Source organism: Pongo pygmaeus, chromosome 13, assembly GCF_028885625.2.
Source record: "Pongo pygmaeus isolate AG05252 chromosome 13, NHGRI_mPonPyg2-v2.0_pri, whole genome shotgun sequence".
Taxonomy (NCBI): Eukaryota; Metazoa; Chordata; class Mammalia; order Primates; family Hominidae; genus Pongo; species Pongo pygmaeus.
The window spans coordinates 111,518,191-111,530,330 of NC_072386.2; the positions used below are offsets into that span (position 1 = coordinate 111,518,191).

At 48.9% G+C, this 12,140-nt stretch overlaps 1 protein-coding gene across 4 annotated transcripts in view; it reads right to left on the reverse strand.

Moving 5' to 3' along the window:
• Positions 1-11,183, reverse strand: part of TRAF1 (TNF receptor associated factor 1) — a 31,045-nt gene extending 19,862 nt beyond the window's left edge. Inside the window, exons 1-4 of one of the 4 annotated variants that reach the window (XM_063649872.1) lie at positions 11,169-11,183; positions 3,955-4,088; positions 3,332-3,697; positions 1,110-1,197 (exon numbers count right to left, since the gene is read on the reverse strand). In XM_063649872.1, the coding sequence (XP_063505942.1) occupies positions 1,110-1,197; positions 3,332-3,471 (228 nt within the window). In that variant the 5' untranslated portion in view covers positions 3,472-3,697; positions 3,955-4,088; positions 11,169-11,183. Of the gene's footprint in view, positions 1-1,109; positions 1,198-3,331; positions 3,698-3,954; positions 6,545-6,901; positions 6,918-11,168 lie in introns of those variants that run through there. The other 3 variants (XM_054501856.2, XM_063649871.1, XM_054501854.2) reach the window with 3 other exon arrangements.
• Positions 11,184-12,140: the final 957 nt, after the last annotated feature.

Here is a 12,140-nt window from a genome sequence, read left to right on the forward strand (position 1 = left end):
TCTCTCTGGCCTATCACACTTCCAAATGTGTCTCTTATTCCTAGAAGCACAGTTTGGCAGAGCTCAAGAGGTAAGCTGATAATGGTCTCTCCCCGCCTAAAGGCAAACAGAGGCAGACAGAACCATCTAGATGAGGAGTTTGCTAACCTTTTTTTTTGTAAGGGGCTGGATAGTAAATATTTTGGGCTATGAAGTCTTTGTTGCAACTACTCAATTTTATATAATTTTCATGTGTCCCAAAATATCTTTTTTTGTTTTTTTGAGACAAGGTCTCATTCTGCTACCCAGGCTGGAGTGTAGTGACACGACCATGGTTCACTGCAGCCTCGACCTCCCCGGGCTCAGGCGATTCTCCTACCTCAGCCTCCACATTAACTGGGACTACAGGCACGTGCCACCATGCCAGGCTAGTTTTTATATTTTTTGTAAACATGCGGTTTCATCATGTTGCCCAGGCTAGTATCAAACTCCTGGGCTCAAGCTCTCCACCCACCTCGGCCTCCCAAAGTGTTAGAATTACAGGCATGTAATTCTATGTAATTCGAATTCTAACACTTCAGAATTACAGGCATGTTTGTCATATACCAAGGGGTTTATATTTGTTATTATAAGAACTTTTTTGATTATTATTGATTGGGGCTCATAACAATCCTGTGATGCAGAAAACATTTTTGCAGACAAGCAAGCTGTGGCTTGAGAACACTAGCAGCGCAGCAGGCCACACAGTGAGAGAGTGGCCTCACAGCCTCGAGAATTACAGGTCATTACGCATGGCCTATCATTCTTCTGATTTGTTCAACCATTTGAAAATACAAAAACCACTCTTAGCTCGTTGCTTAGGTGGTGGGCCAGATGTGGCCCATGAACTGTAGTTTGTGGACCCCTGGTCTGGACTGTTCTCACCCTAAGTCTATTGCCAGGTGGCTTTAGGCAAGACACTTCACCACTGTGAACATCAGTCTCCTTACTCCTTATAAAGCGAATTCAGTCTGGACTCGGTACTAGTTGAGAGGTGCCTACCAGGGGCGGAGTGGGCAGCTGTCTACTTGGCCTCAACCTGGAAAAATCAAGACAACGGACAAATGCCTTTCCGTGATGTGCCAACGTACCTTCTCCTGAGTTCGAAGACGGCTTCCTGGGCTTATAGACTGGAGGTCTTCCCCTCTGCATTTGGAGCAGATCTGATCCTCGCCGTTCCTGGGGAAACATGGACAAAGCCTTGGAGAGAGGCACTACAGTTCCCTGCACCATCCACTCTCCTGACAGCTCCAGAAGCCTCAAGGATCAGCAGGGTGGTGATCATGTAAGTCCACAATCCCAGAGCCACAGTTCCTAAATCGCAAAATTGCCGAGCATCCCACATTTTTTGGTAGTTTGCAGCGAGCTTCCTGGGCTGCCAAACCTGCCCTGACTGCACTGACCGGAAGCTATTATAGCCCTTACTTGCCCCACTTAGTGTGAATATATATATGTTTCATTGCAGAAACATTAATGTGCTTGATTACAGGGTGCTGCCGCATTCCCTGCCAATTACATGATGCCCTGATTTGCTTTTCTAAAAAAAATTCTGAATTACAAAACACATCTGATCTCAGGGGTTTAGGCAAGAGATTGCTGACATATGACTATATTTGCTCTTCTCATTTGGTCCTCCATTTGGTTTTGGTCTTATATGTTTAGTAATTACAGAGGATCATGGCCTATTAGGACAAGAAAGGGCCTCAGAGAACATCTGGCCTGGAAGTTCTTAATCAGGAGTGGGTGTCAGATTCTAATGGGTAACACCTGGGTACCTGTGGTTTTTTGGTCTGTTTTTTGGGGGTTTTTCTTTTTTTGAGACAGGGTCTTACTCTGTAGCCCAGGCTGGAGTGCAGTGGTGTGATCTCGGCGCACTGCAACCTCTGCCTCCCAGGTTCAAGTGATTCTCATGCCTTAGCCTGCCAAGTAGCTGGGATTACAGGTGTGCACCACCACGCCCAGCTAATTTTTGTATTTTTAGTAGAGATGATGTTTCACCTTGTTGGCCAGGCTGGTCTCAAACTCCTGACCTCAAGTGATCCTCCTGCCTCGGCCTGCCAAAGTGCTGGGATTACAGGCATTAGCCACTGCGCCTGGCCAGCAACTGTGTTTTTACAAAGCTCCTGACCTGCTACGCTACAGAGATAGCCTATTTTACAAGTGAGGGAATGAGGCCCCAGAGGGCATGTGGATTGGTCAAGGTAGAGTGAGTCAGGAGCAGAGCTGAGTAGAAGCTCTTTAGGACTTAGGCCTCAGGCCTCAGCCCTCCAACTTCCAATCAGCTCCCTCCTCTGCCAGGTTTTGGAAGGAGGGAGAGGGGAAACCAGGAGACCCACCACCAGAACCTGAGCTGAACCCTGACAATCCGCTTGATGGTAAAACCAGTCAACCTCTGCTCCTCCACCCCCCGGCTGGCCTTTCCACCGCCACAGCCTCTCCTCGCTATTCTCACAGCCTCCTCCTTTGTCATCATGTTTGAACTTCTCACTTGCCTGATTCAGCTTTCCCACCTTCTTAAGCTGTAAAACCGCAAACAAAAGGTCATCACATGAGGCAGTTTAAGGGCATATTTGCCAGGAAACTGACCAAAGCTGACCTAATCTATTAGGCCTCAGTGTTCTCATTTGTAAAATAGGATCATAATAGTATCCACCCCTCTAAGCTGTGCTGAGGACCCGAGGGCAGAGCATTTGGCACACAGTAGGTGCATAATTGCTTAAAGAGGGATGTCCACGATAGTACTGATGTCATGCCTTTCTGGGTTATTAATATTTTAAATATCATTAAATACACAAATATATATCGATCTCTTTGTCCCCTCCAAAAGGGTTCCCAGCAAACACAGTCTGAGGTGATGAGCAATGCTGTGGAAGGAGAGATATTCGTCTAACAGTTTGTCATTCACCAAGAGGTTTATATTTGTTATTATAAGAACTTTTGTGATTATTATTCATTGGGCTTCATTAACAATTCTACGACACAGAAAACAGCTTTACAGACAAGCAAGCTGTGGCTTAGGGACATTAGCAGAGCACCAGACCACACAGTGAGACAGTGGCCTCACAGCCTCGAGGCTCTCCTCAGTGTGGATGGCTTTCCCCTGTGGGAGCTGACACCTTTCTGTGGCTTCCTCTCCTTCCACCACAGCCAGAGGGGCAGTGTCAGGGAGTGTGAGAAAAGCGTGTGGAAACTGAGGCCCAGACAGGAAAAGTCACCTGCCTGAAGTCACAGGCTCCTCTGCCCCTCACCTCCCATCAGAGGTCCCTCCCTGGCACCCACTTTCTGCCCACCCTCCGCTCCTCCATCACCTCACCTCGGGTTCTCAGAGAGACAGCCTGTACAGCAGAGAGCCCTGGGCTCCTTTGGGTCCTGGCAGACGGTGGGAGGGCACCCAAAGGGAAACTCATTCTCATCAGGGGCCGGGCGAGGGCTGCTGCCTGAGCTGGAGGCCATCTCAGGGTTCCAGGCTGGCCAGAGGGCCTGTTTAAGTTGCTCCAGGGCAGGGGACTAGCCTTGTGGAGTCCTAGCCTGGGCCTCACTCTCTGGTGAGTAGGAGCTCTGATGACTTTATCTTCTTCTCTCTGGCTTGTGTGGTTCAACGTCACAGCTGAGTCACAGCAGGGATGGAGCAGGAATTACCCTTTGTGGCGATAAAAATCCCCTGGATGGTGACTGAAGGCTTTAGGAGTGTCCAGTCATTTTTTTTTTTTTTTTTTTTTTTTAGAGTGAGAAAAAGCAAGAGAGCAAGTCAGAGAAAATGACCCGTGTCACAGACTCTCAGAAAGCACAGTGAGAGTTCCCCAGGCTGAGAATCGCAGGCTGCCGCTGGCTTCCCCCACCTCCCTGGGCACTTCGGAGGAGAGGGCCACAGCTGGCCCCTGGTCTGTGTTCCCTGGCACCTCTGAGCAGCCTGGAATTCTCAGTAGGGGTGCTCACCTTCCTGGTGGAAATCCCCAGGGTGTTGGAGGCAGGTCCAAAATTTCAAGTTCTAGGCGCTTTTGCTCTGCTCTGAGTGTCTGGGTGACCTCAAGGAGAAGTCACTTCCTCACAGTGGGTTCTGATGACTCCATCTGTAAAAAAGAAGTTGCAACAGGTGGCCTCTGAGCTATAAGATTCTGGGACCCTATCTTGCCTGGGACTGAGGCAACCAGAAGGAGCAGGAAAGCCCTGATGAAATCCAAGGCCTAGGACCACAGACTCCTCAGGGCCCTCCCTGCACCACCCCACTCAGGAAGTCATAGGTGGCTACATGCTCCGGTCAGGTGCCACCACTTGGCTGCCTCAAGGAGAACAAAGCGCTAAACAAATACAAGATCACAGCAGCTGGTCTCAGCAGCCAAGTGGGATGTAGATCCACGTTCGCAGGAAAAGTGCACTGTGGAAACGATGGCTCCTGGCATGTGTACTGTGTGCTGAGCAACAGTTTCCCTCCAAATCCTTACAACAACCTGCAAGGAATTCTTCTGCAGCTGTATATAGGGTCAGAGAAGCAAGATGCCTGGTCCAAAGTCACACAGCCTCTGGTAGTGGAGTGGGAATCACACCAGAGCTGTGGGGCCCCAAGCTCTGTGTGCTTGGGATGGAGATCAGAGTACCCAGCTCTTGCCTCATCTATCAAATGGAGAAGACGATCCCTACACATCTTTCCATCCTGCTCAGCTGCTACAGAGGTTTTGCAAACTTTCACAGTGGTTTCAGATCATGGGTTTTGAGGTCAGACAGAGCTCAGTTGAAATCCTGGGTCCACCACTTACTAACTGTGGGCCCTGGGACAAAGTCCTTAACTTCCCTGAAACTCAGATTCTGCATCTGTAAAATGGGACAATAATACCTATTTCACCCAATTGTTGTGATGACTAAATGAGATTGTGGGTCAAAGTGTGGTGTGTAACCCAAGTGAAGTACTTGAATGACATTTGGCTCAGATGGTGACTACAGGCCTTCCAGCTCCTCAGAGAAAAGGATTCAAGTGGTGCATTATGCTTATACTGTGTTTTCATGTCTATCTACTGGAGCCTCAACAGGTGGGCAGGGCAGGTCATCTGACCTGAGATACATTAAACTGCCCACCTGCCCTGGTGTAACACCAGGGCTGCCACAGGCTGGTGGCAAAGACAGCACGGCATCTTACGGCCACGGTGTACATCAGGACCTCCACCCCCATAACAAACGACCTCCAGGCCTGCATCAAGACTATCAGAAGACACTCCCTTTTAACTGTGTACCCCATACCTGCAAACTTTCCTGCAGCCCTACCTGTTCCCTCCTTCGCCTGGTTTGGGATAAAACAGGCACCCAAGACTTCTCTCCCCTCCGGCCTCAATACCACCCTCTCTACCTGCTCATTCCCACGGACATCAAAATGTGCCCAAGCTGCTCTAATAAGAAAAGGGAAAAATAGTACTACTTTTGGGTATTGTCTTACGTAATTTTACAGACATCATCTCATCTAATTTTCACTCTGTGAAGCAGGTATTGCCATCATCATCCCCCACTTACAGATGAGAAAACTGAGGCACAGAGAGGCTAAGCGACTTGCTTAAGGTCTCACAGCTAGTGAGTGGGGACTCCTGAACCCAGAGCCAGTCCTGTAACCACGCACGCTTTTGAAACACTCTTTATTCTCGTCTCCAATTTCTACATCTACTCTCTCCTCACTTAACGGTAGAACTTCTAGAAAAGATTGTCTATACAGGCACTTGGATCTCCAGGAAATCATCTCTCCAAGTGTATATGCATGTCGGGGACGCCAAATGCCCTGGGCCCGCCCCAGTTTCTATCCAACCAGTCCTCCTGCCAGCACCTGACCCGGCTCTCAGCCCTTCCTTCCGGAATCCCTTCCTTTCCCCGGCTTCCCGCATCCTCTGCGGGGAATTCCCCCCGCGTCTCTGGTGGCTCCTTATCCGTCTCCTTGACCCCTTTCTCTTCCACACTGGGCCTCCATCGGCTCCATCCACGAGGAGTCTCTCTGCGCCGCGTGTCCCCATCTCCCACTCGTCCTTCGGGGCGCCCCTGCACCAGACCCCACTCCCATGGGAAGTCTCCGTGGGCCGCCCCATGATGAGGCTGGGCGCCCCGCTCTGTGATTCCTCGCGCCTGCCGGCGCCAGCACAGCCCCCGCCGCCCGGCTCTGCAGGCTGAGCCCTGAACCCGGTCCGTGAGCCCGCCCGAGGGCGGGGGAGTGTCGCGTCGCCACCTCGACATATCCAGTTGCGAGCTCAGCGCTGGGAGCCAGGCAGCGCCGGTGCCCGCGGAAAGAGGAATGAGCCCCTGGGGGGCCGGGGCGCCCGCGGCTGGGCTGGGGGCAGTGAGTCCAGGGGCGGGCTCTGCAGCCGAGGTGCCAGGTCCCCGGTTGCGCCCGGGGAGTCCCCGCCTCAGCGAGCGGGAGCTGGAGAGGGGCGTTCGGGGCGAGGAAGGGGGCCAGGGAGCCACCCTGCGGTCCTGGGGCAGGGGTGCAGGGCAGCCAACCTCGGCACCGCCTCCACCACCTCCTACCGGCGGCCTGGCCGGGAGCTTCCGGTGGAGTGTGAAGGACGCAGCCGCGCGGGCGGAAACCGGGAAGGCAGGGCCGGGGCCGGGGGCTGCTGCTTCCCAGACTGCCGCGGGGCGGGGCGAGCGATCCCCATGCGGGGAAACTGAGTCAGAGGGCCGGGTCTGCGGCGCCACGGGCACTGTGCGCCCAGTTAACTGACACGCGTGCACGCTGCTCCTCCGCGTGCGGGGCTCCTGGCACCTGGTGCAGCACCTGCGCGTATTTAGCGCTCAGTAAAATGCCCCCTGAAAAAACAAACACAAACCGGGAATTGGAGCCCCCACCCTGGTCCCCTGCCTGCCCGAAATCCGAGTAGTGTGAAGGCGAAGAGGAGTAAAACCGCAGTCTTACCGTTCTTGGATTTCTCCAGAAGATCCTAGCACAGTGCCAGGCTCGCCCAAGCTTATTGGGCTGGAGCAATCAAGTGATAGTACTTGATAGTACTTGATGAAAATGATAGTACTAAGTGGTTCAAGGCACTGTGCTTTTACTGGGTATTTTAAGGAACCGTTTCTGTTTTCGTCTAAACACACACACACACAGTCGCTAAATCCTTAAGAATATATTAATCAAAATAGTTATGGAACTTCGTGTTGGGGTAGAATTTTAGATTAAAAGCTACACAACCTTTATGTTTGCGAACTACCAATTTGACAAGGGCTCCTTCTCTGTCAGATGTCTTAACCTTGTAGGACTGATGGTGGAGGGAGGGATGAGGCTGCCCACCTTGTTGGTTTGTTTTAACACCTCAAAATCTCTTTATGTGTTAGGGTCCTTTTTTTTTTTTTTTTTTTTTTTTTTTGAGATGGAGTTTGGCTCTTGTCACCCAGGCTGGAGTGCAATGGCCCAATCTCGGCTCCTTGCAACTTCTGCCTCCTGGGTTCAAGTGATTCTCCTGTTTCAGCCTCCTGAGTAGCTGGGATTACAGGCGCCCACCACCACGCCCGGCTAATTTTTGTATTTTTAGTAGAGACGGGGGTCTCACCACGTTGGCTAGGCTTGTCTCGAACTCCTGACTTCAGGTGATCCTCCCACCTTGGCCTCCCAAAGTGCTGGGATTACAGGCATGAGCCACCGCGCCCGGCCTAGGGTCCCTTTTTATGTCCTGACTCTCAACTGGATTGTAAGAGCAGGGAACGATCTTTTACTTGTTTTTTAACCTGGCATGCGTGTAAGTCTCTCACTTATTGGAGGCAGAGCTGCTGTCCTCCAACTTCTGCTAGACAGGCGGAAGCTGCAGAACACAGGGTACTCTAGTGACAGGGGGACCTCAGAGGCCCACCTGGGAGGGAGATGCTGCTTGTGGACAAGCAGGGGATCTCAGGGGCCTCTAAGAGAGAATTTCTGCAATCTATGGGAGGTTGTCCAGATGTGGCCTCTGTGGGGCCTTTCAATTATAGGGGAAAAGGATTCAAAGAGTTAAGTGTCTATTAAACATTGATGGACTCGGCCGGGCGCGGTGGCTCACGCCTGTAATCCCAGCACTTTGGGAGGCTGAGGTGGGCGGATCACAAGGTCAGAAGATCGAGACCATCCTGGCTAACACGGTGAAACCCCATCTCTACCAAAAACACAAAAAATTAGCTGGGTGTGGTGGCGGGCACCTGTAGTTCCAGCTACTCGGGAGGCTGAGGCAGGAGAAGAGTGTGAACCCAGGAGGCGGAGCTTGCAGTGAGCTGAGATGGCGCCACAGCACTCCAGCCTGGGCGAGAGTGTGAGACTCCATCTTGAAAAATAATAATAATAATAAAATAATAAATAAATAAATAAATAAAAATTGATGGACTCTGAGTCAATTAGTCTGATAGTTTTCGCATCATCAGAAAACATGTATTTATCTTTGACCTTGCCTTTTCCTGGGTGTTGTGAAGTTAGAAATAACATTCCAGCAAAAATTTGGGAAGAAATCTGGGGTTATTTGTTGAAGGGAGTTTCTAAGTCTAGTGATTCTCCCTAACTCAATAGGTTTCCGGATTTTAAGAAAAGAAACAAAGCACCTCTGAAGTTATTTGAATTCTAGGCACCAAGCAATCCCTGGGGTTTTTCTAGTTGTTTATGGGACTAGCCACTTTGAAGGCGCAATGGGGATTTCAATTTCTGATGGAAGTGCCAGTGACACTCATGGTCAGGTGATGTGGTTCAGGGGAAGAGCTTGGCAGATGGATCAGGGACATGCTCTAAGATGCTAATGATGAGGAAGACATTGATACTAGCCAGCTCACTGCCTCTCTTTGTCATCTGTAGCTACCCATGTGTCCTGTTCTAAGAGACTGGTTTTTCTGTGTGGCAATTCTTTCTTTCATGGACTCTGGAAACAACGACTCTTCCAAAGGTGGGCACACTGCACAAGGGCCTTTTGAAGAAAAGTTTCTCAAGGATTTGGGGCCTATAAAAGCCATTCTCCTCTGTCCCACCCACCCCTTCCTCTCTGCCCTAAGCCAGTGTAAGTGAAAAGAGCAGGCAGTCTGACCTCACTCTCTTCATGTGCCACATCCTGTTTTCAGATTAATGAGCTCATTTGCTGGAAATTTACCAAGGGAAATAGTTTAATTTTGGAAAGTACCAAAAACTTATCTGTAGTCATTCAGCTTCATTTGGGGGGCTCTTGAAATGGAGGGGCATCACCAGAGGACCTCTGAATGCCCAGGGAGCAGCAAGGCAACAGAAATTGAAAGCCGAGCCCAGTGAGGCTGAACCTGACTCAGAAAGGAAACAAAATCTTTTGGAGGCCACTCATGTCTACCCAGTTGAATTTTTTTTTTTTCTAAAAATAACTTTAAAAAGAGAAATAGTTCATCTGGCCAAAGCCTCATATCTGGTGGTCTGACCATGGAGCCATGACTGAGGAACAAGAAAGTGAACACAGGGAAGTGGGCAGCGTTTGAGCCTCCGCCCTCTACCTTCTTGTCCATGTATTAATATGTTTGGTTTGTTCTAAGAGGCATGGGGAGGCTTTCAGTCTCCAGTTTTGCCCCAATCCCTTAGCAATCCGACCCTTGACATTGAAGTTGTCTGCCTAACCTAGTAGCCTTTGTGGCTCCTGCAGCCAGGGGGATTCTAGATAATTACAGATTTGCAAGCCATTCTGCATTGGAGATGATGAGATGATGGAGCACAAGTGATGTGCACCCTAGACTTTGCCTCTAAGCATCCAATCACCTCCTGGCCTGCACTGTTTCCCAGAGCAGAGATTTATAATCCATTCTAAGCAGAATGAATGGAACACGTAAGTGAATCCAGCTGGCTAAACACAGCCATTTGGGCAGGCTCCTATTTGTCAACAGCCCTTAAAATGTGGAGCCCAGAATGGTTATCACTCCCTCAACCCCAGTCAGCCCTTCAGTGCCTTCTTCTCATTACCAGCAGCACGCCTTGTCTCTGTCATACGGCTTGTGTTCAGTAAAAACAATTAGTGAACAGCTTTTCTGTTAGCATCATTTTAATCTGCTCTGATAACTTCTGATTCCTGAACCAGGAAATTTAATTAAACAGATGATTACAAGCTGTCAGCAACCTATCAGATTAGAAGACCAAATGGTACTGGGTTCTTCAATCCAAATTCAGTATCTCCCTTTGGTACATTACACAGAACTGGTATCAACAACAAAACAAAGAAATAAAACATGATCTTATAAAAATGATAGCATAACACGTGTACTTTTTGCTATGGTCTGATGATTAAAAATGTCCCAAATTTCCTTCTGTTAATCTCCATCTTGGTTCTTATTACACTTATAATAACTAGCGTTTTTTAAAACGTGCCTGTTTACAGGTTTTTTTTCTTTCTACCACAGAATTATGAATACATGAAATTGTAGGAATATATGAAAATCTGTATAGGAATATATGAAATTAGATGAATTAAAACCATGAAAGTAAAGCTGTATCTGATTTCATTGTTGTTTCCCCTGGCTTAGCATGATGCTAGGTACATAGGAGACATCACTAAATATTTATTCAATAAATGACTAATATGCAAGATGCTATTAATACAAATTTTTACTTATGGTAACAATAGTTAATGATGATTTCCCCACCACCAGAAAACATTTATTAAGTATCTTCAACCTGGCCTTTTCCTGCGTGTTGTGAAGTCAGAAATATCATTCCAGCAAAAATTTGGAAAGAAATCTGGGGTTGTTTGTTGAAGGGAGTTTCTATGTCCAGTGATTTTCTCTATCCCAAGAGATTTCCAGATTTTAAGAAAAGAAACAAAGAACCTCTGAAGTTATTTGAATTGTAGGCACCAAGCAGTCCCTGGGGTTTTACTAATTGGTTATGCACTTTGAAGGCGCAATGGGGATTTCAATTTCTGATGGAAGTGCCAGTGACACTCATGGTCAGGTGATGTGGTTCAGGGGAAGAACTTGGCAGACGGACCCTTTGATAGGGACATGATCTAAGATGCCAATGATGAGGAAGACATTGATACTAGCCGGCCTACTGCCTTTCTTTGCCATCTCTGGCTACCTATGTGTCCTGTTCTAAGCGACTGGTTTTGCTGTGTGACAATTCCTTCTTTCATGGACTCTGGAAACAAAGACACTCCCAAAGGTGGACATGCTCCCCCAGGGCCTTTTTGTGGGCTACGGAATTATTGCTCTTTCTTCACACTCACCTTTGGGAGGCTTGGGTTCCCTGGCCACTGGCTAGTATAGCACAAGAATAACGTGGTGCTCGAACTCAACAGCTGTTAACATCCGGCTGAGGAAGGGTACAGTGTGGAGGTTCCCATCTCACTCTATCTTGAGGACTCAGCCTAAGAGAGAAAAATCAAGGAGTGGGGAAACGTGTTACTCAGAAATCAGAAGATTTGCTCTGATGTTGGAGGACTGCGGGGGAAAGTTCCTCCCATCCTTGAACCTTATTTTTCTTACCTGCAAAGTGGGAGAATGACTTCAGGGGAATCCTTCAGCATGAACCATTTAATTCTTTAAACTTTAATCATTCAAGCCCTGGTCCTGGGGAAGGGGCACATTTTCCCACCTGTCGAGGGGCTGTTCTCCCCACCTGTACTTGGGGTGGTACCAGGAACCCCTATAACGGATGCTGGAAGCTTCCACTAGAGGCACGGTCTTTTTGGACTCCAAACATTTTGTGCGTGTTTTTTTTTAAGGGAAGCTATGTGAAAAACCTCCTCTGATGGATTTCTTTCAGAGCTCAGGCCAGGCGAATTCCCAGCACAAGCCAAGGCTTGGGAGTAAGAATATGTCGCAGAAGCAAGAGGCTAAGAACCAGGGTGCAGCCCTCACTCTCTCAAAGAATGCACAAGCTGGGGGTCGGGAGGGTTGTGAAAGTGGGGTTGATGTTTGCTCATCTCTTCTGACCTCCTTTTCTTACAAAAGGGGAAATGGGGGCCCAGAGAGAGAAATGAACTTGCACAGTCAGTCCAAGGTCCAGAAGCCTCTTCCTCTGTGTTCTGGTGCCCTGTTGTCTTAAGAAATCTTAGTAATAACTCTGTCCTTTTATTCCTGCATTCGTTTCTCCTTGGATATGTCTCCACAAGACTGAGTTTCCTGAGGGCCAAGAAGCAGGGCACAGACATCTCTGTAGGCTCCTTTGTGCCTAGCCTGCATCTTATACACAGAGG